Here is a 25,737-nt window from a genome sequence, read left to right on the forward strand (position 1 = left end):
TACCAAATAATAGACCATGTCCCCGAGTCAATCAGGGGTGGAGATCGTTATAAAAAACTACTTAGACTTGAAGCTAAGTGGATTTTTACATTAAATACAGTTGCACCCCATGGCCTAAATGAGCGGCTGGTATGGAGTTCATTTATGTGAATGCTAAGGCTCTTTGTGAATTTGCTGTTTTTTAAGTATTGAAGCTCACCTAAGGCTATCTCTTGGGTCCGGGTATAATGGGATGTGATGTTGATGCCTACCTTTACCCATATTTGATTTAGTTTTTTATTGCTGTTGTTTATATTATTTGTTGATTATTTTATTTACTTTTTTGCAATTTTCCTTTTTCATTTTTGTATACTACTTGTTGGTGATCGATTTATGAAGGGTGTCAGTATTGTATACAGCATTTGGTTTGTCGACACCTGAGCTGTCGACCTGGGTTGGTGTGAGCACCCGGGACGGTAGCCCAGCTGTTGTGAGTGGCCACTCTCTTGTGTGGTTAGAACTGTGTGAGAGACAGTTCAGCCACATGTGATGGTGATTGGTCGCCCACGTAAGACTATTTGTCTTGAGTTTTATTCTTTATTGTGTTTATGAAAGTTGCTGTATTTTAGTCCATACCCTGTACGTAACATCTACGCTCATGGTTGCTTCAGCTATGGCGTTGCCATGGGAGCAGCGCTGACGTGGTGTGAGCCGTGGGTGTGTGCTTCCTAGGTGACGTCATGGTAGCTTGATGGGTTGCTAGGCTACCATCAGAGTGACAGCGGCTTGTGAGAGACGCCGTTAGCTACTCTGGGTGCCGGCACCGATCGAGGAGGTAATCGTTGAGTGTGTTGGCGTGGACACGCAGTTCACTGCAAGCCCGCTCTGTCTCGCAGACAGGGAGTTCCCGCTTGGTGTGAGTGGCGGGCGCGCTCGTCTGTGAGATGTGAGCGGGTCGCCAGCCGGCGTCTGGTTGTTATGGCAGCACATCAACGTGTGTGAGACGGTGATGCTGCTGCTGTGCGCCAGAGCCGACTGACGTGCAGCGGAGGCGTGTCTGGCGTGACTGAAGGTGTTTTGGCGGCAAGGTGAAGGTATTTAAATGTGTAACACTGTGGTGATTTTTGTACCCTGTTTGAAGTCTCTTGAGGAAGGGGTTGTACCCCGAAACGGCCCGTCGAGGCTCAATAAACATCTATTCTTTACAAGAAATTGCTGCAGTGACGTGCTTGCTCCCTGTGGGGATCCCTGCTTTGTATCTTATCCTTGCAAAGGCACGCAGCACCGATGGATTGATTGTGGGAGTGCCGGTCCAACACTATATATATATATAGCCAGCCAGAGAGACAGTCTCCTGGAACGACTGGACCAGCACACCCTTGATATTAGATGCAAAAAGTGTATTTATTGAAGCATCGTGTCAATCATCAATAAGGTAAAAAATACTTAGCAGTGACTGGCCAAGGACTGAAGACAGCAGCATACAATCATGTAGAAAGTGCCCTTTGAGAAAGGTACTTACCGAAACGGCCCGTCAGGGCACTTTCTACATGATTGTATGCTGCTGTCTTCAGTCCTTGGCCAGTCACTGCTAAGTATGAATTTTTTACCTTATTGATGATTGACACGATGCTTCAATAAATACACTTTTTGCATCTAATATCAAGGGTGTGCTGGTCCAGTCGTTCCAGGAGACTGAGCGTCTCTCTGGCTGGATTATATTATATTCATTATTTTGACCTTAAACCCCTGCCTGAAATTACACTGGAAGTCTGCGTTTCCCACATACTATTGTGTGTGTGTGTATGTATGTATGTATGTATGTATATATAGATATAGATATCGATATATAGATATCGATATCTAGATATATAGATATCCAACAGAAGTCATTTAGTGCAGGGGTGTCAAACTCAAATTCATCGGGGGCCGCATCAGCAGTTTGGTCACCCTCAAAGGGCCGGTTGTATCTGTAGGTCCCCCTGTATAATTATAATGCCATGACACCACAGGCTGCTCCCCCTGTATAATATAAAATGAATGCCATGACACCACAGGCTGCTCCCCCTGTATAATATAATAAAAGTAATGCCATGACACATAAATGATTATACAGGAGGAGCAGTCTGTGGTGTCATGGCATTATTATTATTATACACGGGGACACCTCAGGAAACAGCAGATATATATATTTTTTTTATTGTGAGTGTGATCCTCATCCTTACTTACTGTTTCTCCGTCTGTCCTGTAGCTGCTGCGGCTTCCAGCTTTTCTTCACTGCTTGCTGCGGCCACACTGTCCCCGACTCCCGGTCCAGCTTCCCTGCCTGCTCCTACTTCTTTACAGACGCATGGGCGGGCGGCGTCATCGTCATGATGTCCCCACCCAGTGTCTGTCACTGCCGGGCATCAGAGGGAACAGGCGGCCGGGCCCTCCTCCACGTAGCTGTGGAGGCTGGCGGCCATGTTTCTGTAGCCGCATACATATGTGCCTACAGGAACATGGCCGCCGACAGTGGAGGAACAGGTAAGGCGGCCGCGGTGGGGTGGGTGAGAGGAGGTGACCTAGGCAGGAGCTGGGACACACTGCCCTACGTGCTATCTCCTCGTGCGGGCCACATGACGTCTGGCGGGCCGGATTTGGCCCGCGGGCCTTGTTTGACACCCGTGCATTAGTGGTACAGTGGAACCCCCCCAAAACATTAGGTTTAGTCATTGGTGGTACAGTGATCCACCCTTCACCTAAACATTTAATAATTGGTGGCAGTGTCCCCCGTACCATCGTTGGTGGTATAGCGTGGCATCCCCCTCTCCCCGTTGGTGGCATAGTGTAAAAAATTAAATACTCACCAACCCTGGAGTCTTCCAGCGTCGTGTCCTGTCACTGCAGCTTCCATCTGACTGCAGCAGGCTGGCGCCGCGGGTCCTGGCATCGTCTTTAGGCTTCTGGGCGGCAGCGGGGCGATGAGTGACAGCGGGGATTCGTGTTGGCGGCGTCTTCTGTGACAGTCGCTCAGATGGCCCTGCTCATCCCCGCGCCACACATTTGGGAGATGAGCAGGAGCATCTCGGCGACTGCTCTGAATCTTGTGCGATTGTATCCACCCATCCTGGCTCTGAATTGACAGACAGGTCCGTTCTGAATCTTGTGGAGATTCAGAATGGTGGGGGCGCGCATGTAAATAGCGGTGTGGACTACACACACAGCGATTTACATGCGGTTTCAGACATTTTCTGAGCGCTCAAAAAATGCCTGTAAATTGTTCCGTGTGTGGGGCCCTTAAGCTGATGTGCTGTGGGATCGCCAGTGCACATAGCACTCACCCGCTTTGACGGACAAGATGTTAATACATATTGTTGATGTACTGTCCTGCAGGAAATGCCATAGTGGCACAGTATGTGCCCCATAATATATTTCCCCCTGAATTCTGTGATTCTGCATGCTGAAAATTGATGGCGACCTTGCATTATGAAATCCATTGTATGTACAACTCTGTACCTAACTTCACATGAGCTGTGTGTGCTATACCTGAAGATAATAAATGATTTGTGATGTTTTACTATACTTACAGTTTAGTTTATTAGCTGTGTATGTAACCTTTCTATATTTGACTGAGTGTATGTTCACCACTGCCATATGGCATTATGAGATCATAAGCTATAACTGAAAATGTGCAAATACCAGTGTTTCTAGATAAACATTTCAGTCGTAAGGATAAAAATACAATAGTACTCACAAGGTAGGTGGGTGGATAAAATAATTTTTGCGTCCGGCTAAGTAATGAGCTGTTCAATAATGAGCTGTGTTCTCCCATAAGTTCTGCTCACACCTTCCTGAGGTGGCTAACAGGATGGGCTCTTTCATTGTCACGCCCAGTACTTTCAATTAGTTTAACTCAGGCAATTAAACTTGGGGGTGATAAATTGTTGACCAAAAATCATTTAATGGCGCAGTTGGGAGCTCATTGCGCAAACAATTGAATTCCCTCCCCGGAAACACGTCGACACTAATTTTGTCCTAAAAGTTTGATAGATATAATAAAATATTTTTTTTTTCTGCTTCAAATTGGAAAAATCTGATCTAATTGCTTATCATCCATAAAGTACGTACACACCGTGCAATAAGTGCTACCCATTTTACCATAAACTTAGCACATATTGCATCGTGTGTGTTGTGTTGTTTTATAGCCAAAATCTTTACATAGCCAAATTCTTGCTGTGTATATAGGGCCTTATTCGAGTTCACTCTTTCAGACAAAATCCTTCTTAGATGGACAAAACCATGTGCACTGCAGGTGGGGCAGATGTAACCTGTGCAGATCTAATTAGATTTGGGTGGGGTTTTACTTCAAAGTGAGATCTATATTGCAGTGTTAAAATAAAGCAGTCAGTATTTACCCTGCAAAGAATCACCAAAAAATCACCAAATCTATTTCTATCTGTACATGTTACATCTGCCCCCCTGCAGTGCACATGGTTTTGTCCATCTAAGAAGGATTTTGTCAGAAAGAGTGAACTCGAATAAGGCCCATAGTCCGTATCGGTTTCTGGGCTCTGAGGAGTTCAAGGGAAATAAAAAAGTTAAAATCGTTAGAGACTAGATGGAGACTTGATATCCCATCCCTTCCCACTTACGAAGTAATACTTAAAAAAAACTCCCTTACTCCTTAAAATATCTACAAGCCGCCTCACTCCAGGAAACACATCTCAAGTTCCTTAACAGGGCATATGTCTCCCAACAACAGAGGAGCCACTTCATCCCTGATGATCTGAGCCTATGCCCTAAGTGTAAAGGTGCCCATACACGTTACAATTATTGTATACAATATTGTATACAATATCGCATCTCATCCGATCTCGGTTTTGCGATGACATCAGATGAGATGAGATCTAGTACAAAAAGTATGTGCAGTACATACTTTTTGTACTAGATCTCATCTCATCTGATATCATCGCAAAACCGAGATCGGATGAGATGCGATATTGTATACAATATTGTATACAATAATTGTAACGTGTATGGGCACCTTAAGATGAGAGGGGCAACCTTCTTCCATAATTTCTGGGAGTGTGGTCTGATAAAAACCTTTTGGAGGAAGTTGCTGGGTTTCCTGAATTCGACGTTCTCCTTAAACTTAACATATCACCCCTTACCCACTTTATTCCTATACTTCCCCGAGTGGAATCTCAGCCCAGAAAAAAAGAAATTAATACTTTTACTTACCCTAATCTTAGTACTAGCAAAAAATGAATCCTCACCCACTGGATTCAGAAGACCCCTCCCCCTCTCATGGAGATGAAAAATTCACTTCTCAAGATCCTATTCTTTGAACGAAGAGCAGCCTTGTGTGACATAGAGAAAGGGGTGACACGATTTTATGCGAAATGGGAAACTTATATTCTGACGCTGGACCCTAGTATACAAGCGACCATCCAGAAAGCCTTTGAAAATACGACTTGGTTCTTGATACGGCAGGTAGCCCTTCCAGCGATACCAACTACCTCAGATTAATCCAACCACCTATGTTACACCTCAATGCTCGAGGATCAGGGAACACCCCTCCCGAGTGGTTGAGATGACTTGTTCATAGACTACGACATGGCCTAACACCACATGAAAAGCAGACGATTGTCCAACTGCATTTGTCTTATCTTGTTTCACCCCCATCCGCCCTTTCTTCCCTCCCCAGTTTCTTATCCCCTGATTACCCATTTTTCTTTGTACAAATTCTACCTACTACCTAAGGGAGGTATCATCTCTTTAATGTCAATTTGCATATTTTGGTATGATCATATTATACTTTGAGGAACTACGTAAGTCTCATGCAGGAATGTTCTATCCCAAATGTGATTACCTGGACGAAACATGCAACCCCCACCAGTTGGGAGGACCTGATGTTTAGTTTAAAAAGAATACCACCGTATGTTATGTAAATACCACAAACCACGGTACAAAATGTCTAAGTGATATCTTCTTTATTCTTTTCCATCATGGAATGTCAACTTAGTTACATCTTTTGCTTATTTGAAAAATAAAAATTGTCTTATAAAAAATAAATAAAAAAAAGTTAAAATCGTACATGGCCAAAATCATGTGTTGTGTATACATCTTTTAGTTTTCTAGTGGTGCCATTTTTTCTCATTAAAAGTAATCCCAGTATAAAATGAATTTCATATATAGCAGAATTAATAATGCTAGTAGCATACATTTGATCAGAGCAAGTATAAAAGTTATTGTCAGTGATCGTGAAAACCCCCCAAAATAGTTGGTCCCGATATAAATATTGGGGTCCTAACTGACCTTTTCTGGGTTCCAACAGAATAAAGCCTCCTCTCCCCTTTCCCCCCGGCATGGTACATACAGAAGCCTCCTCTCCCCTTTCCCCCCGGCATGGTACATACAGAAGCCTCCTCTCCCCCACATGGCATATACCCAGATGGGTAGGCTGGCCCAAGCCTTTTTTTTCTTGGTAAAATTACATAGATTTGGGCACCCCTCACTGTGGCTAGTAAAGCAAGATGAACATACTGTCTACTGGAAAATACATAATCTGGAAACGGACAGTGCGCACCAAAATGTAGGGCATGGCTTTGTGAGGAAGGTGCATGGCATTGTACCAATTCACATTTCACACTTGGAAATGTCATCTCCAAGCACCGCCTCCTGAACCCATGTACAGTGTGAACAGGGCAAATCCCGAATCGGACCCCGATTGGACCCATGTTCCAAATACCGGGTTGAATCCGGGATTTTGCTGTAAAAGTGGAATACGCCTACAGAGAACACTTAGGGTGGTATTCAATTGTTTTTTTTTTTACCAGCATTTCAGCTCGTTATCACTGGTGGTGGTAAGCTAAAGCCTGACAATAATGGGCGCAATATGCACAGAAAAATAGATTCATTGAATATCGCCCTATGATCGCTCATCGTTTTTGATAGAAGATACGGTGCAAAATAACAATTGAATACCACCTTTATGGCCTGATTCAGAGTTGATCAGAAAGCTATAATTTTTTTTTAATGGACAAAACCATGTGCACTGCAGGTGGGGCAAATTTAACATGTGCAGAGAGAGAAAGATGGGTTTTATATTTTGTTTAAAAACACTGTTATATCACATTTCTTGTGTGTCCATGTCAAGCAGATTTATAGCTGAATACATTCCTTTGAAACATGTCCATGTGTGGCCACTGGCCTGCTGCTGTCACCTCCTGCATTTTCAAGCACTGTAGGTAAGGTGTATGCTTACGCTTGAAAAAGTAAAATACAAAAGCTGTGGTCTGTCTTTTCTGAAAAAGAGGTCAGACTTCTATATAACAAAGAAGTATATTGAGCCCTTTTGTGTTGTCTGTGTTCTTTTTATTTTTAATTTGTTACGGAGTTGGTGTCCTCCATTCAATTTGGTTTTCACATCTAATAGCATTAAAATATGATCCCAAATATTGCATGAAGCAGATCTTACTAGAAGTTACAATCCTGTCCGAAAACTGCTCTTGCCAAGTATACTTTTTAACTAATATTAATAATTGTTGAGTGTCTTTTTAAGCCGCCTGTCTCCTTCTAATTACTTTTTTATCTTATATTCTTATTTGTTTGACATATTATACCATTACCACAGTTCCCCATTATGTTAAATGTTATCTTATTAATTCTTTATATTTAAATGGTCCCGGATCGAAATGTAAAATGTTTTCACTACCCGTTGGTTTAATGAATTGACAAGCTCCGGACATCCTCTCCTAACCTACATATTCATTTATTTGCAGATGTGTTTTTAGCTCTATCCAAATTCCATGTGTAACCAATTAGCTGTATTAAGGCTCCAGAAGGCTTTTGTTGGTTGACCCCCCCCCCCCCCCCCTCCAACGGGGAAAAAAAAATATCATCAAAACATACAGATTCGGTGATACTGCCGTGATTTTATTTGATTTGTATCGTTGAAGAGCTAGCTGCAGCCTGCACTGACTTTTCGTGGACAATTTTGTGGTCCCCCGCTGAGACATTACCCACAGTAACTTACCTTGGGTACTTGGATACACCCCAAGGGTTCCTGCTTGCCAGTTTACAATGTATAGTTCACTTCTCCTTCCTACTTCTAGAATGTAAGCTTACTAAACGGTTACTATTTCTTAGTCCATGTTATGATTGAAGTGATCATCTTTAGAGCACTGTGTTACTCAAACTCTGTCCTCTTAGAAGTACCACCTGCTCTTCTATTGTGTCAATTACCACCCCCGCTGAATCTGAAAAACATTCACCTTTACGCCACCTACCCCCGTATTCTATTTGTGCTGTATTGGCAACAATCAGGGCAATTTTTTTCAGCAAGTGGAAGGGCCCTGGTATCGGCAGCATACACTAAGCATTTTTTTCTTACGATTATTTGCCACACCTCACTGAATTTGCATAAGTTCGCCCATACAGAGGGTGACCTAATCATGATATTTTGTATAAAATATGGGCAGTTTGTTGAGAATGTACACATACTACATGGTAAACTTATGGCAAGCCTGACTGATCGGTCATCGAAACCAAGTCTATAGATGGAGCAGCTCTCACTTGAGCTGTTCATGGTGATTCTATCGCCATCCTCAGAAGGGGACACTCATGCACAAGACGCTTGCGTGGCCCATTCTGTCTGAGCCCTCGCCCGTCTCTACCGCTCCCTGCCTGTCTGCGGCAGCCTGCCCGTCTCCCTGAAGATGGCATGGGCAGAAAAGCCGCCATCACCGTGGTTTTGCTAATGCGCGAGCGAGTTAGATGCTTGTGCGTCCCTGTCAGCTCTATTTGACTGTTTTTGGAATGTGTTTGTGCATTTGGCCAAAACGCTCATGCTTGCACACTATGCAGTAAAACAGGCTGATCACTCAGTTATTAGCTAATAGTTGTGTAGTGTGTATCTAGTTTTAAGGTTCCATGAGGACCGAGTTTGCGTAACAGACAAAAAAGAATCTGTGTGTGTAATTAGAATCAATTTGAAAAGGATTTGCTGCTTTGCTGCTGTTTTGACACAGATTTTGTCCCTCGTCTACAGAATTAGAAATGTATGCTGTAGGGCTTGTTGCTGTAAGTCATTGGGTAAAGATATTTTACAGACTATCACATATCAAAGAATTTTTGGCCTATAGTTCCACCTTTATTTAGGCCTCCTACAGTCACTAAGAGGAACATTAGATACGATTTATTAGGAGTTTCAAGGCTATTGTGGGGAAACACTGACAAGTTTTAGATGTTTATTTTATGCTTTAAGTTCAAAGATGGCATTATTGGATTGTATTGCTAAATTGACAGTGCAGCCTGAGAAGGAGCCAAATGGTACTGTAGCTCTATTTCCTATTGGAAACAAATTAAGCCAAACTAAAATTTCTATAAGCGGTGCATGTTCTTTCCCTACAATATTTGTTTTGTTTTTGTTACAATCTAATCTTGTGTGTAGCATTTACATCATGTTTTACATTTTATTGTGTCAAATGGCATGTTGTTTTCTGACTGTTGGCTAGCCCTATGCTAGGGGTTCTTGCTAGTTGCTAGCTGAAATCCCCACAGTGCTGGGAAATGCTAGTTCGTTAAACAGCCTTTTTTCTGTGCCCTAAAAATTGAGATTCAGGCTTGTAGAGTCAACTCGCCCCCGTAATGGAGCTACAAGGTTTAGTCTGACACCCTCCATGTCAATTGAATACTCTCAACAGTCTGTTAAGAGTAAAACTGGTACCTCTTAAGCTGACCATACATCAGACAGATCGATCTTAAAATCGATTGCGCTCATGATTGTGTACAATTTCCCTTGAAATCCCTGGCAGTCCTTGGTGGTTTATGGACACACAATCTACTCACAATCCATCATACAATCAGCCATACAATCCATCTGCTGCATGATTGTGTCCACAAGATGTGCACACAATCTGCACACAATCCATCATACAATCAGTCATACAATCCATCTGCTGATTGATTGTATGATTGTGTACACAAGATGTGCACACAATCTGCATACAATCCATCTTACAATCAATTGATATTGTATGATTGGGTACAATATCTTTCTGATGTATGGCTACCTTTAGGGTGGGTTACTAATTTGCCCATGTACATACAAACATTCTGTGTAGCAATTAGTTAACATGCACAATACATAAATCGGTTACACTATAAGAGATAGACGACACACTTATACGGAGTCCATGTTCAGATTTGTTGAAATAGACCCCAACAAAACCCCATGTCGCCTCGTGGGTGTCGACCTTCTTTCAATGCCAACCTATGGTATGTCAACCATTTCAAGGTGTCAACGATCAATGGTCGACCTAGTGACTGTCACCGGATATCCATAAAACAGATGCTTGCAAGATTATGAACAGATTTCAGAAGCACAGTAAAGCATGTGAACTCCATTTGTCCATAGTACTGCTTTTTATTTCTTTCTTACTTACTCCATATACATGTATTAGAATTATTTTTGTACTCTGGTATGGCTTACTGAAAAGTATTATCTACTTTTACAGTCTCTTTAAACTATGATCTGGTGAATACAAATACATTGTGTTTTATCAGATTATATTTCTAGTTACTGATAACTTTGTATAGAATGTGTTAAAATCTTCCATGCTACTATGTTAATGCATAGTGCACCTGTGTCTCTGAAGTTCCATACATTGGGCGATCTTGCTCCAGCGTGTATGGACAGCGATGCTGTGAAAATCACTCCATGCATACACACTGGGTTTTATTTTATTTATTTTTAAGGTATTTGTTTCCTAGCACGGCGCCCACGATTTTAATCTTGTTACATAGTTTTGATCGCATCGCATCCGACCAAAATGATTTCATTGTACAATCACCCTGATGGGTGATTAGTATGTTATATGCACCCCTATTGTTAATGCCACCACCACTATTAACGCCAACCCGAAGCGTGGCGAGCGCAGCGGTACACGTTCTCCGACCTTTTCATACCCCGGCGTGGAGTTGATTCTATATAGTGGGGCGAGCGCAGAGAGCCACCGAGCCCGAAGCGTGGTGAGCGGACGTGGATAACTTCACATGTATTACGCATCCCCTCGCGGGGCAGGCTGCGTTTGCCACGCTTCGGGCTTCGGCACGCTGCATCCGATGCGATTTTAAAATTGTACAGTGCGGCTCTTAGGTCCCAAAAATTGGGTCCGTTGCATACCATCGCATACCACTAATTAAGGCATGCAATGGTATGCGATAGGTGCTGTGCTAGGAAACCAGTACCATTTTTTTTTTTTTTTTTACCCCGGGTCAGCGATTTTCTAGCACTCGCCATCTTTGAAAACCCATGTAGTTCCTCTTCCCTGCCTGGGGTGTCGCTGTCTGCTGTAGTGCTTCTAGCACAGTGTGGTCTGTATGTCAGCACTGATATGCAAACCAGACCTGTGCTGGAAACACCACAGCAGACAGCGACTCCCCAGGCAGGGAACAGGAACTGCATGGGATTTCAAAGATGGCGGGTACTATGAACATTAGGGGGTGAACAGATTTCCATAGCAGGACTCTATGGAAAGTCGTTCAGTCTGCTGGCAATACCACCGCTCATCGATCAGCCATATACACACACACTGGGCGGCTTTTACGCTGAAAGAAGCTCAAAGTACAAAACTTTCAGCTCAAAACCGCCCAGTGGGTATGGGACTTCACTCTCCTTTTTTGTTGAATAGTAGTTTATTTGACATTAAAGGAGTAAAAGAAAACTCACATTGAAGTCTCCAAATACATTTTCCAAAGAAAAATCATGGGCAATTAAAGGCAAAAGTTAGCCTGCCCAAAATACTTTGATAAAGCTGCTGTGTAGCATAAAGTATAATTGTTGGTAGGGGGAGGCATCATTTCAGGAGTGAGCAAATCTGCCAATTGATAAGTCAAGAGACTCCTGTTAATGTAGGGTACACTCCAGAACGATTTGGGCCAAAATTTAGATACAATCTCGACCGATTGTATGTAAATTGGGCATGGTTTGGGCCATTTCTAGTCCGATCCCGATCTGATGAGCGCACCCCTTCCCCCCCCCCAGGTCGTTAGGTCGTTTCTCAGATCCTACCTTCAGCAGATAGTATCTGTTAACGACCATTCTAGTGGGTAGGGGGTCACGATTGGGCCTGGATTGGATGCATGTCGTGAGCTCCACTGATTGTGGCTTGCCAATATGAAGTTTAGCAACTTCCAGTCTGCATTTTTTTCCACTGCAGAAGTAAAGTTCTCCTTGGTTTTATTCCACAGAACCCACTGTCGCTCATAAAGTGATCACACAATATATAACAGATCTTTTTTTTTTTTTACTTTTTATTTATTCCATTAGAAGTAAGTTCAAACATTTATACTTTGTATAAATCAATCACATCATTAAGTACATTTCTAAAAATCATTTACATTGTCATCTTTGGTTCTTATTCTCTATGTACCTGTATATCTATGTATCTTTAAACTTTAAGCTTTATGCTTTATACCGGTCCCTTACCCCTGGGTCTCATGTTCCCCTTACCTTCCTTTGTTCTAATTAATTTAACTAGGGCTAATAGGGTCTTCGAATAACGCTATTCTCGTTTCATACCAGCTTGTTACTTGGAAACATTTTCTTAATTGTGTCTTTATTGAATTTGGTTGGGTTTCTATGATACTTCCTTTTCGAAGAGGTCTTTAACCCGTTTATCTTTTTGGAGTGTTGCCTCCACCCATTCCATACGGAATATATAAAGTCATTTTTCCTCAAAGAGTTTCATTTCAGGAACAGATCTATCTATCCACCTGTGGAGAATGCTTTTCCTAGCCACAGCTGATATTGCCAGTAGCAATTTCTTTTTGCCCTTTGCAATTTTTACCTCCTTCCCAATTATTCCAAAAATCGCCCATTCTGGGGCCAGTTGGAATGTGTTTTCTAATATTTTGATGATGAATTGCAATACTTCCACCCAGAATTTTTTTATATACTGTATACGCATTTCCACAGGCAGTGAAACAGATCTGCCTCCGGCTTTTCACACTTTAAGCATTTACTATCTAGTTCTATGCCCATATTTAACCTCCTTTCGGGAGATAAATATGTTTGGTGGAAGATGTTATAAAACATTTCCGTATACATTGTTGCTGAAATGTTTTTTACGGAATCATCCACAGGTGGTTTAGCAGGGCGCTGCTTAATGGGCAAGGTGTGTTTTGCCCTTTAAAAATTGGGCAGGACCTGTTGTCCTGCTAAAACTGACTATAGTTACAGGACCATTGTGCTGCTTTGTATTTGGTCTGGGTGCCGGATGACTCGCTGACAGTCGAAATCCCAACTGTTCAACTGCCCAACAGTTGCTATTCTGACCAACAGGGGCTATTCTCCTGAGCCCGCAGAGTAACAAGTGCAGCAAGCCTGAATTTAGCTTTTTTCCCCCTCTCCCATCCCTGTCTGCATACCTGTGGTCGGGATTCTGATATCTGTATACTGACCGTCGTCGAGTCATACCGAACCCGTTGGTCTTCTAGCCTTTGCCTTTTAACACACTAACCTTTTACTTTTTTTCTGATATCCTTGGACAGCTCTCTTGCTTTATTTGGCCCATGTTAATTTGGGGCATAGAATGATACCAAACATAAGGGCTGATTTATCAACAGGTTTTATCATATGCAATGAGTTTTAAAACTCGTTGTATATGATATTTCGTTCTCTAGTCAATCAGCTCCTGTCATGTTTGACAAATGACTCTTGGGCGCTGATTGGCTGGAGCACCATTTATCTCATGCAAGGAGTTTTAAAACGGGTTGTGTCTGCTTGTGTAGTGCATTGGTAAACAATTTGCTCCCAAGAGCCAAAAAAACAAACCAAAATGGTTGCATGCGATCACAGCTTTCATAAATGGGGGAGAAGCTGTTTCAGCGCACATAAGATCCCCTATAATGAGTCTTCTTACTGTACATCTACCAACCTGTCTCCAAGGTCAAGACACTACTGTGACTGGTATGTGAGCAGCGATTCTGACAGCGCATTGTGTAGGACTGGATTGTCCAGAAGTAGAAAAAAAAAAAAACTTTTGCTCATTTTAAGTTTCTTTAATGATGACATTATAAACATGTTAAGTAGAAATATATGCTGCTGTTAATGCACATTAAAATAATGTGAAGTATCCAAGCTAGTCTTTTAAGACACTTTAGGTTTTACATCGCTCTTTTGTTCCGTGTACACATAAACAATGTACACTTTCTCTGATTGTGAGAGAATAATAAATAAATAATTGCAGCTCAGTAACTGATAGCTGTGGTTGGTGAAGCCTCTGTGTGTTTGTGCTGCTTGGGAGCTGGCTTGGGCTTGCATTCTCTGCTGTAAGAATCATTAATATGACCAGATCTTTTGTTTGTGTCGTTTTTTGTGGGCTGTTTGTTTCCATGGTCATGCTGAAACAGACTCTGTTACATATTTTCTCTACCTGCTGGACAGCAGGCCCTTACCTTTTACACTGCCACAAATTGCAGAAGGGTTTGTTCCTTCACATGCAATACCTTGTGAACTCCGTGTTCTCTCTGCATATTGTGTTTTGTATAATATAATAGAAATAACCACTTTCAAAAGCACATTGAAGAACACAATCTCACCATAAGATCTCATCAAATCGGTTATCAAGCTGAATTACTATAGGTACACACTGGGTGAGATATCAGTAAAGGTATAGTGCAAATAGTGACCACATCCCTTACCCAGTATGAAGTCCATTGCATAACTGGAGTATTTCGTTACACCTTATGGACAAAAGTATTTGGCCATACCTATTAATTATTGAATTCAGGTGTTTCACTCTGACCGGTTGCCACATGTGTATATTATCAGGCACCTAGCCATGCAGTCTCCATTTGTAATACCAAAAGGGGTTGTTCTGAAGAGCTCAGTGACTTCAAGCGTGGTACTTTTATAGGATAGGATGCAAGAAGACAATTAATGAAATTTCATCCCTGCTGGCTTCTCCCTGGTCAGCTGTAAGTGATATTATTAGAAAGTGGAAGCAATTAGGAAGAGCAGCAACAACTTGGCCAAGAAGTGGAAGACGACATCAAATCAGAGTGGGGTCAACGACTGGTAATGCACATGGGGCATTGCTCTGCTGAGTTCCGCAATTCCACTGGCATTAATGTAAGCACAAAAACTGTGCAGCAGGAGCTTAAAGGAATGGGTTTCCGTGGCCGAGCAGCTGCATACAAGCCTCACATCTCCAAGTACATTGCCAAGTCGGATGGATTTGTGTAAAGCACACAGACATCTGACTGGAACAGTGGAAATATTATCTATGGAGTGACGAATCCCACAACTTTGTGCCAACAGTTTAGGGAATGCCCTTGTTTATTCCATCATGACAGTGCACAAAGAAAGTACTATAAAGAGATGGGGGATAAATCAGGTTGGATCACATAAGCGATCCCTCCTGCAGTTTCTCAACTTTTTTGGGGACTGAGCACACTCAGGACCCATTCAGTGCATGTGCAGAACGGGTCCTGTGATAAGAACACAGAGGGCATTATTCTGGTTCACTCTTAGAGGCAAATTCATTCTTAAATGGATAAAACCATGTGCACTGCAGGGGGGCAGATGTAACATGTGCAGAGAGAATTAGGTTTGGGTGAGTTATTTTGTTTCTGTGTAGGTTAAATACTGACTGCTTTTGTTTTTACACTGCAATATAGATCTCACTTTACATTAAATCCCCACCCAAATCTAATTCTACCTGCACATGTTATATCTGCCCCATCTGCAGTGCACATGGTTTTGTCCATTTGAGAAGGAATTTGCCTCTAAGAGTGAACCAGAATAAGACCCAGAATTCTAAATGCAGCAGAAGCGTTTGCTGGGAGGGCCGGGACCATGGGCAACCAGCATTTTAAGAAAAGGGGGTTGCCCCTGGTTTATTGGAGTGATGAGTCCAAAGACTGCCCTGCAACATGCAGTTTCCTTTGCAGGTTGATTTTTCAATTTATGTTGACGCTCATTATGGTCAAAGCCAACAAAATTAATGGGCGCATCAAGAAAAGCTTTTATAAGCTTTTATAAGCTCTCAAATGGGTCACTTTGTGGTTTCCTACTCACCCCAGAGGAGAGCGAGTGGAAATGCACTGATTACTCCCGAATGGAGTAGTTCCGTTGGGTGCATTCTGCTAGCATGTTTACAATTTCATTCCCCCCCACTAGCTACTACTATGCAATGTATTGTATTCCTAAGAAGATTTCTTTCTATAAAACCTCCCTGTTAGCGGAGGAAGGAATAGATGGATAGATATAGAAATAAAGCGCGCTCAGTAATAGCCACCGCCTTTATACACAATTTCACAGTGGACCGATTTATAAAACGTATTAAAACATAATGTAAGACATATGCAAATCAGACACAATATCCAATGATCTGTTCTGTTCAAGATGGATAAAAACCCAACTTGTTTCATCATAAATGACTTCATCAGAGGAACTGATTCTGAACCACCAGATACAGGGTTAGGAATTATCAGTTTTAGTATTTCACTTTTAATTATATTCCTTTTAATGGAAGTGCGGTTACATCCAGCAGAGTTAAGAAAATAAGTGGAGTGGAGGCCCTTATTAGGATGGATTAAAATTACTTTAAATATGGAGGAACCGAAGCTCCTGGCTCCAGTTTCCATCTTTGGTCATTAACTTCCCGGAATCAGTGGAACTAGAAAAACCCCTGCTGCAGATTTGGAAAACTCCGGATAAAAAATACCAAACGCTTTAAAGTTATCTATCCTTTTTCAGACGAATCAAGAGCGAAGTGGGAAATTCCACCTCAAACTGATGCTTCAGATTGTAAACTCTCTTAGAAAGTGACTCTTCCTATTCCGTGTGCTGTGGCCTTAAAAGAGGCGCCGGATCGTTTTTTAGAAACAGTTTTTTAAAGAATTTTTATTCCATGGCGGGGGTACTTCTCCGTCCGCCCTTTGTCTCCTCTTTGGTCAGCAGAGCCATGAAGTCCTGGGCGGCAGAATTGTCTAGGGGCCTAGATGAGCACAGGCCATGTGAACAACTGCTAGCTTTTTTGGAACGTATTCGCGAGTCCGCAAACTACTAGGGATTGGCCGCTAGAGAGTCTGCGGCTTTAGGAGCAAAGATATCTGCCTTGTCAGTCACGGGCAGACGTTTTCTGTGGCTGAAGTCTTGGCAGGCTGAAGCTGAGATTTAGAAGGCAATGGAGGCTTTGCCTTTAACTGGCGAAACTCTGTTTGGATACGAGCTGGACAAGCTTATTGCTCAGGCCACGGATGGCAAACCTACCTTTCTACATTTCGCGGCTCCTCCATCTGGAAAGCAGTTCTAGGGGGCAGTCTTTTTTTTTTTTTTTTGGGCAATCCCAAATTTAGAGGCAAAACGGGTGCATATATACCCCCTATAGAGGCAGAGGTTTCGCTGTCTCCACTGCTTAGGCAGTCGACAAATCCTTGGCATGACAAACTTCCTTCCTACCTGGGTATCCCAGAGTATCCCTTCCAGCATGTTTGGGCAGCATCCTACAGGGACAGATGGGTTCTGGGCTTCATCTCCAAAGGCTGCAGGCTAGAATTTGCATATCTGCCACCCTGTCAGTTTATTTTTTTTTATTTTTACTACGGTTCTTCCAGACTTGGAAATAGATAAGTCACTTCAGGCACTGCAATAGCTGTTGTCTTCTCAAGTGCTTGTGCCAGTACCTACCGAGCATCAGATAGATGGATTTTGTTTGCCTGTTTTTGTGGAATCAAAACCCTGTTGGTTCAGTGCGACCGATTTTGAATTTAAAAACACTGAGCCTTTAAGTGGCATATCACAAATTCAAGATGGAGTCTCTTTGCTCCTTCATTTTGTATCTCGCATTGCTGGATTTCAAGGATGCTTATTTACATGTGCTGATTTACGTGCCTTACCAACAGGTCCTCCATTTTGCGATCAAGAATCAGCATTTCCAATTTCAGTCCCTCCCATTCGGTCTGTCCTCAGCGCCTCGGGTTTTTACCAAAATGATGGGGGTCATGACAGCAGCACTTCATGCACAAGGGATAAATGTTATCCCATACTTGTTCCAATTTAGAGCTACTCTGAGCTCAAAATTGAGTAGTGTGTATGGGTGGTCATGAGCACTTATGCACGCCTTCCGCATTTTCCCCGGCCATCGCTGTCCTTTTGGCCTCTTTTTTACGGGCCGTGTGAACCACGTTCCACGGTCTCTTACTGTGGAAAGGGGGTTCACTGCCATGAAAACCACTGGGCCGGGTGAAAATTGCTTGGTGTGTATACACTGAGTGATTTATCGGGCAGCAATTTTTCAAATAATCCCATGGCATACACACTGGACACTGGAGTTTTTTGGTTGATCATCAGAATTAAATTTTAAATGTGTTTTTCCTTTGCTAATTTATGTCTGAGATATTTGTGGTCTTCATTAGTACTTGAACTGAATACATTTCATATTAGATTTTAATGTGGTTTAATTAAAACTAGATACTGCAGCTTCCAATATTTTAAGCCATAGGTTATGTTTTTCAGAGCCTTTTTTTTTTTTTTTTCTGTACCCAACCTTACTGTGAGCTTTGCTTTGTGGACATTATACATAGCAAACTTTTTTTTATTTTTATTTTTTACAAATTCTTCACAAATTTCCTTTGTTCCTTATGGCTACTGATCTAAATACTGGGAGAGTCCATGAAGTTGTTTTTTTTTTTTTTTGTATAAGAACAGGTTTACATTTTTCCTCTGCCCATTTATAGTTATTCAATTTGTGAAGTTAAATTTTAATGTCTACAATACATATTTTCTTAAGTTAAACCAGTGAACCATTCATTTTATTTCTAAGTGGTAGGCAGGGAAACCTTTTTGTCATGTTTATTATGGCTATTGTGCTAATGTTTATGCATTATTATATTTTCATCTATTCTTAAATGTTACCAGATGGGATAGCCCAAACTGCTATTGCTATTGTACAGTCCAGGTTAAGTGAATTATCATGCGATCAGCAGGGTTTATTAGGTGCCGTCACAGTGCAATTGGATTTGTGTTGTTGACTGTAATCTGGTCAGTGTGGGTAATGGCTTCTTCTGAACTACCCCGTGATATCAAATATGCCGCTTCTAGATGCAGGGTGGTGGGTAATGGAGGGCAAAGGAACAGAAAAACTATTAATTTAGGCCTGCAAAGTGGGTAGAGGCACCAAGAGTATGGTTCTGCAGCTAGTCATGTCTGTCAAAGTGGCTGCAAATGGTTCCATTCGGCATGGAAGGCTTCATAGGCAGCTAACAATGCAGAAACAGAAGTGCATTATCATTTGGTTTTGGATATGCATTTACTGCTATGTCATTATTCAGCAATTCTGATTTGTATGGTATTTCCAAGCTGCGTTCTAGAAATAAACTGTTTTATTAAATGTGGAGAATATTCTTGGTGATTAATTCTATAGAATACTTGATAATAGTGGGTTCAGATCTATATTTTAGTTACAAAATTTGCAGTTGGTTTTAAAGGCTCATTTAATAGAAATACTCATATCCTTAATTTTATGTGTTGCAGGTGTCAGCTGCGATGCTTGTTTAAAAGGAAACTTCAGAGGCAGACGATATAAGTGCTTAATTTGCTACGATTACGACTTGTGTGCATCTTGCTATGAAAGTGGTGCAACAACGACAAGGCATACAACAGACCATCCAATGCAGTGCATATTGACAAGAGTAGACTTTGGTGAGTATTATGTATTCTCATTTGACAGGAAGAAAATGGTGTCATAAGCTCTCCAGTCTGACCAAGTCTGCTATTAAAAGTGCGTATAAGTAAAGCATTTGTCCCACAAGTTTGAGTCTAGTCAGCAAGGGTAAAATAAGGCGGTCCACAGGGCTTTCGGATCGAGGACGGGGTGTTCTCTCTCTCTCTCTCTCCCTCTCCACATGTCACAGTTTTATGTTTATAGTGTAAGTAAGTGTGATATATCTAGGTGGAGCAGCGCTATACCAAATTAAAAAGTGTATGCATCAATTATATAGTAACAATTTAATAATATTTAGACATACATAAACAATACATAGTTTAAAATATGAAGGACCTATTAAAGGTGTGGGGGACCTGTGGAGTATCAATAGTCACCAATGGGGGATTGATATAACCTACGTGGATCGAGATTGACGTCCGATTGCAAAGTGAGTCCGTTAGATGGTAATCCTGAGTATCCTATGGTCTCCTGGTTCCAGACCCGTTGGCAAAAGATGTTGTGTAGCCAGCCGGGGGGGACCTATAAACGGCAGTCCAATAGGTCAGGTACTTGAAAACGGTACAATGCCTCTGATGTTAAATATGAAGGACACTATCCAATGATGGGCAGGTGGTCAACCTCTTCTCCCAATGGTGGTAGATGTTGTTTCTCCAGAGTCAGGTCTAGTAACACCAACGCGTTTCGCTGTGTTCAGTCACAGCTTTGTCAAGGTGTAATGGATGGTAGAAAGGTCCGCTTTATATACCTAACTTCCTGTGTAGGTAATTAGCATAAATTGATGCATACACACAATACAGATAAAAAACATATTTTGCTTGCTCTGAGAAACTTGTGTAAAATAACCTTTAATGTACATAAAATAAACAATCAGAAAATATATTTAAAATTCAATAAATCAGTACACATAATCCAGATGTGACCTCTGTGACTGTGGTCACTTCCGGGTTAGAAGTGTCCATTGGACTTACTGACTGCCCATATTTCCTTTATTATATTTATTTTTAGTTTTTAGAATCATTCCTCCAGTCGTTCTATCATATGTGACTTTTGGGGAATTGTTTTTTAGCCCCATTAATGTTGCAGATTCTCCCAGATCGCTATTTACAATTTTCTTTATTTTGTTTTCGACGCCAGAAGTGACGTTCCGTCACTCTCCGGCGAATCAGGGTTCAGTCATTGTGGTTGCCCGGAAGTGACCACAGTCACAGAGGTCACATCTGGATTATGTGTACTGATTTATTGAATTTTAAATATATTTTCTGATTGTTTATTTTATGTACATTAAGGGTTATTTTACACAAGTTTCTCCGAGCAAGCAAAATATGTTTTTATCTGTATTGTGTGTTTGCATCAATAATTTATGCTAATTACCTACACAGGAAGTTAGGTATATAAAGCGGACCTTTCTACCATCCATTACACCTGACAAAGCTGTGAGTGAACACAGCGAAACGCGTTGGTGTTACTAGACCTGACTCTGGAGAAACAACATCTACCACCATTGGGAGAAGAGGTTGACCACCTGCCCATCATTGGATCGTGTCCTTCATATTTAACATCAGAGGCATTGTACCGTTTTCAAGTACCTGACCTATTGGACTGCCGTTTATAGGTCCCCCCCGGCTAGCTACACAACATCTTTTGCCAACGGGTCTGAAACCAGGAGACCATAGGATACTCAGGATTACCATCTAACGGACTCACTTTGCAATCGGACGTCAATCTCGATCCACGCAGGTTATATCAATCCCCCAATGGTGACTATTGATACTCCACAGGTCCCCCACACCTTTAATAGGTCCTTCATATTTTAAACTATGTATTGTTTATGTATGTCTAAATATTATTAAATTGTTACTATATAATTGATGCATACACTTTTTAATTTGGTATAGCGCTGCTCCACCTTTGTCCTTTTTATGTATATTTTGTTGGGGAACTGACCACCCCCGGTAGCAGCTGCTTATTAGAAAACTAACCCATATTAAGGCACTCTAACAATTAACCTAGGTTAATTATTGTATATAAGTGTGATATATCCCTATGCTTGCTACATCCCAGGCTTAATTATTAAAAGCTAAAATTGAAGGAGGGTGGTTTGTTGTCTGATTTCCAATCCTTAGCCGCCATGACTGTGTCCAATAAATGGTAAATTCATTTTTGACTCCACTTTTGATCATATCGAGGAGGTTGTGAGGAGAAACAATTCTCTTTATATGCTCTAACAACATTGACTACATAATAGAGTGCACAATGCCCAGAAAAGAGTTTGGCTTGTACAGGGCCGACTATAGGTTTGATTCTTATGTGGGAGCACAGTAAAATTAAGCAAGTAACTCTACATCTGGGAAAAAATATTGCACTGCAGATGGGGCAGATGTTATATGGGCAGAGCATTTCGATTTCAGATTGCCTTGTCTGAAAGCAAATTGCAGCATACAAATAAGCCCTGTCAAGCATTTGTGGTCTGCATGCAAAAGATGTGTATTATTTTTACCCATTTCAAGGCAGCATGTTTTGTCTAGGTTTACAGTTGTCTGCATTACTTTCATCTCAGAGTCAGGCCCTGTTTGTGGTAGATTGTTCTGCTGTGACCACACCTCCTTCTGCAGACTGACCTGGCTGTCAGAAACTCTTTGAAAAGCTTATTGGATGTTTAATAGTACTTATATTAGATTAGTTTCCTTAATTGTGGTGTGTATATGGGACTTTTTTTAGTTGTTTCTGCTGCCTCTTGCTAGGAGTCTAAATTTGAATGGATGCCGAACAGCGATTTCATTGACGCACCCCAAACCTCCTTCTAAAGCAGAGGATTGTGCTCCCAAACCACAGACTTTTAACACATTTCTTCTTCCTTATGAAGCTGAAAGAAGAAATGTCTCCTGCACCTAATGTGTGCATCGGGCGCCCATTGGGTTTAGACAACCAGTGGAGGGTACCTCGAACAATTGATTCTACCCATAAAGCTTTTGTAAACTCCCTCTGATATCCTTCCAGTGAGACTCTTAATGAGGGGGGGCTGCAAGATCACTCTCCCACAGTTTTATGACTGCTCCGGAAATCAAGGACCTCACTGATAAACAAAGTGTCTGTTAAAGATGTCAAACCTTTCCTCTGTTGAAACTTCAACCAGATATCCTAAAATTGATTAAATACCATAGGTCTATGGCTGGAGGAAGGTACATATGGAAATGTTTCACCTGAAAGAATTAAACAGGCAGGTCTGAAAAAGGTCCACTTTTGCGAGGTGTCATAGGGTGACTTCCAGTGTTGTACTTGAAAAATGTGATCAACTGTTATATTTGCCTGCATCCAATCTTTTAAATTGTAATCCTTAACACTGTGCAAAAATACGGTTTTATCCCAAGTCAGAGGTTTACAGACTTAAATGCTGAGTTAGAACTTGCGGTAAGGCATAAAAGCCAATTAAGGGGCGCTCTTCGTTTTCAAATTAGTCAAACTATTTTTAATATGAAGCCAAGCTATGGTAACACAGGGGAAGGGTGGGAGGGCAAAGGTGGCGGTTTGGCTTAGATGGAAGGCAAGTTAATAGTTTGAGATTAGGAAATCCCTGACCATTTCATTTCTTTTTCATGGTTTCTTGAGGATAGAAAGGGATGTTCTTGGGAGGTTTTCATTCCATTTAAACTTGAGGACAAAATTCTGAAGCTTCCAAAACTTCGATTGGAATGGTTTGAAAAAGACATCATTGCTTTGGAATTAAATCTGTTATAGCAGATGTTATTCTGCCCAATCATACATGAGATTAGCTTTCAAATATGGTGACACATACAGGAACATATCTGAGCCTTTGTAACAGAAAGAAGTACACAGTATTTTCCACCAAATACCCTACACTTTTTTGCTCTGGTGGTATTGTAAGAGTACTTTATTAACAACATTTAGGATATCACCAAGATCTCATAGGTGTGAATTACTTGGAACATGAAGTCCCCATAAAGATTTGCCACCATATCTGGTGTCCAAAGACCTAATTGCCACTGAGGATTTTTTCACCCTGGAATGAACCTTAATAGCTCATTGTGAATCGTGTCCGAAATAATTCTTTTAGGTGTATTGGCAAGTAATTTTAGCATCAAGCTTATTGTTTCTATTCAAAAGGGTGAAAAGATAGATATCAATTTTTTTTATTCGATGTATCCGGCTTTAACAGGCACTCTTTATGTATAGGACAAATGCCTAGTTGAGGTCAACTTAATTTGTGTGTTCATTTGGTTTTTCAATAATTAAGAAAAAACTAAATATCCACAATCCTAAAAGTAGTTGTATCAAACACTGCGTGGTATATATTGTTGAGCTCCGATATCAATGTGTATAAATGAAACAACTATTTTCTGGTTATCATTATCATTGTGGATCAATTTAAAATATTGTGGTTAGTGGATTTAGTCCTTACAGTGAAATTTAGCACACAATGATGTTTTTTCTTTGAAACCTACAATTTGACAGTTCCATCACACACTTACTAGGGAAATGTATTTTTTATTTTTTTATCAGGAGCCACTTAGCCTGGTCTTAGGAAGAATATACTTACTCTGCAGTGTTAGGTAATCTGTGCTGTGAGTCCGTAATTCTAACCAATACCACCACCTGTACTGCCCTTGATGTGCAAAGATTTGCAATGTAGCACTAGATACTGTAACTTGTTCTTATGTATTTTTCTTCCATCCCAAGGGGACACTGGAGAGCTATGTTACGGTGGGGTATAGATGGGTGATCAGTGGAACAAGCACTTTATTTTTAGATTTGTGTGAATGGCTGCTCACCCTATATGCCCCTCCCTCAGACCAGTTTTAGAAAAAGAGCCGGACCCTTCCTCTGGCGCTCTAGAGTATTTTTTATGGTTCTTATGTAGTATCTGGGCTTCCGATTTAGAAATCGGATCGCATCGCATCGTATCGCATCGCATGCGACCAAATCGTATGCGATGCGATGGTCAAGATTTTTCCATAGGATTCAATGTTAAAATGGTCTGAGTCCATTTTAACATAGAATTCAATGGGAAAAAGGGGTCCTTTTCCTTTCCCCACTATCCAAGTGGGCATGGAGTTGGATATAAACCTGTGGCGAGCGTAGCGAGCCACCGAGCCCGAAGCGTGGCGAGCGTAGCGAGCCCCGCGAGGGGACACAGAATACTTTTTAAGAAATATGTGTCCCCTCGCGGGGCTCGCTTCGCTCGCCACGCTTCGGGCTCGGTGGCTTGCTGCGCTCGCCACGCTATATAAAATCAACTCTATGCCCACTTGGATAGTGGGGAAATGAACAGGACCTTCTTAACATTGAATCCTATGCAAAATCGCATCGAATCGCATCGCATCTGATTGTATGCCTTAAGGTAAGGCATACAATCACAAAATCGGCAGCCCAGATACTACATAAGTACCTTTTTTATTTTCCTTATTTCATTTAAAACTTTTATCTTACTACAACAGACAAGTCTCGGCTGCAGGGACATGAGTACCTGGGGAACCTCCATACAGACATACTATGTCTATGTAGCCTCTGCCACCTCCAGCAGCATGTCTGAAGGCTCAGGTGGTAAGTACACATGGGTCCTAACGGGAATCTCGGGTACATTGCTGGTGTCATCTTGGAGTGGGGGATCAGAGACAATACACAGTGTTTGCTCTCTCCCCCACAGCTATTCCCCTGTGGCACTACACAGCATGGGCTACTCCATGCAGTTTTGCCCCCCTTCCCCACTAGCAGGCCACATTGTGCACTTCCTGTTGGCTCCGGCACCATACTCCCAATTGCAAGATTTAGCGGGAGCAGGTGGCAGAGCTTACCTCTGCTTGCTGACTCACATCTTCAAGGGACTGTGGGCTGCATGCAGGGTGGCCATCTTTTGCAAGGCTACAATGAACTGCAAGTTTGTCCAGCTGTGGCTGCGACTTCCCTCCATCATTGGGGTTTTCAAAACAGTGGGGGGGCTGGTAAGATGATTTTTGTATTTATTTTTGTGTTTTAAGACTGCCTTGCCCTGGCTAACTCAGTGTTGGGTCTGAACTTAGCA

At 41.7% G+C, this 25,737-nt stretch overlaps 1 protein-coding gene across 2 annotated transcripts in view; it reads left to right on the plus strand.

Moving 5' to 3' along the window:
- The window catches only part of KCMF1 (potassium channel modulatory factor 1), a 78,617-nt gene that overhangs the window by 17,534 nt on the left and 35,346 nt on the right, over positions 1-25,737 (plus strand). For both annotated transcript variants that reach the window (XM_083175498.1, XM_083175505.1), the window contains exon 2: positions 19,508-19,675. In XM_083175498.1, coding sequence (XP_083031624.1) covers positions 19,508-19,675 — 168 coding nt within the window. The remainder of the gene's footprint in view (positions 1-19,507; positions 19,676-25,737) is intronic.

Source organism: Crinia signifera, chromosome 1, assembly GCF_055691185.1.
Source record: "Crinia signifera chromosome 1, ASM5569118v1, whole genome shotgun sequence".
Taxonomy (NCBI): domain Eukaryota; kingdom Metazoa; phylum Chordata; class Amphibia; order Anura; family Myobatrachidae; genus Crinia; species Crinia signifera.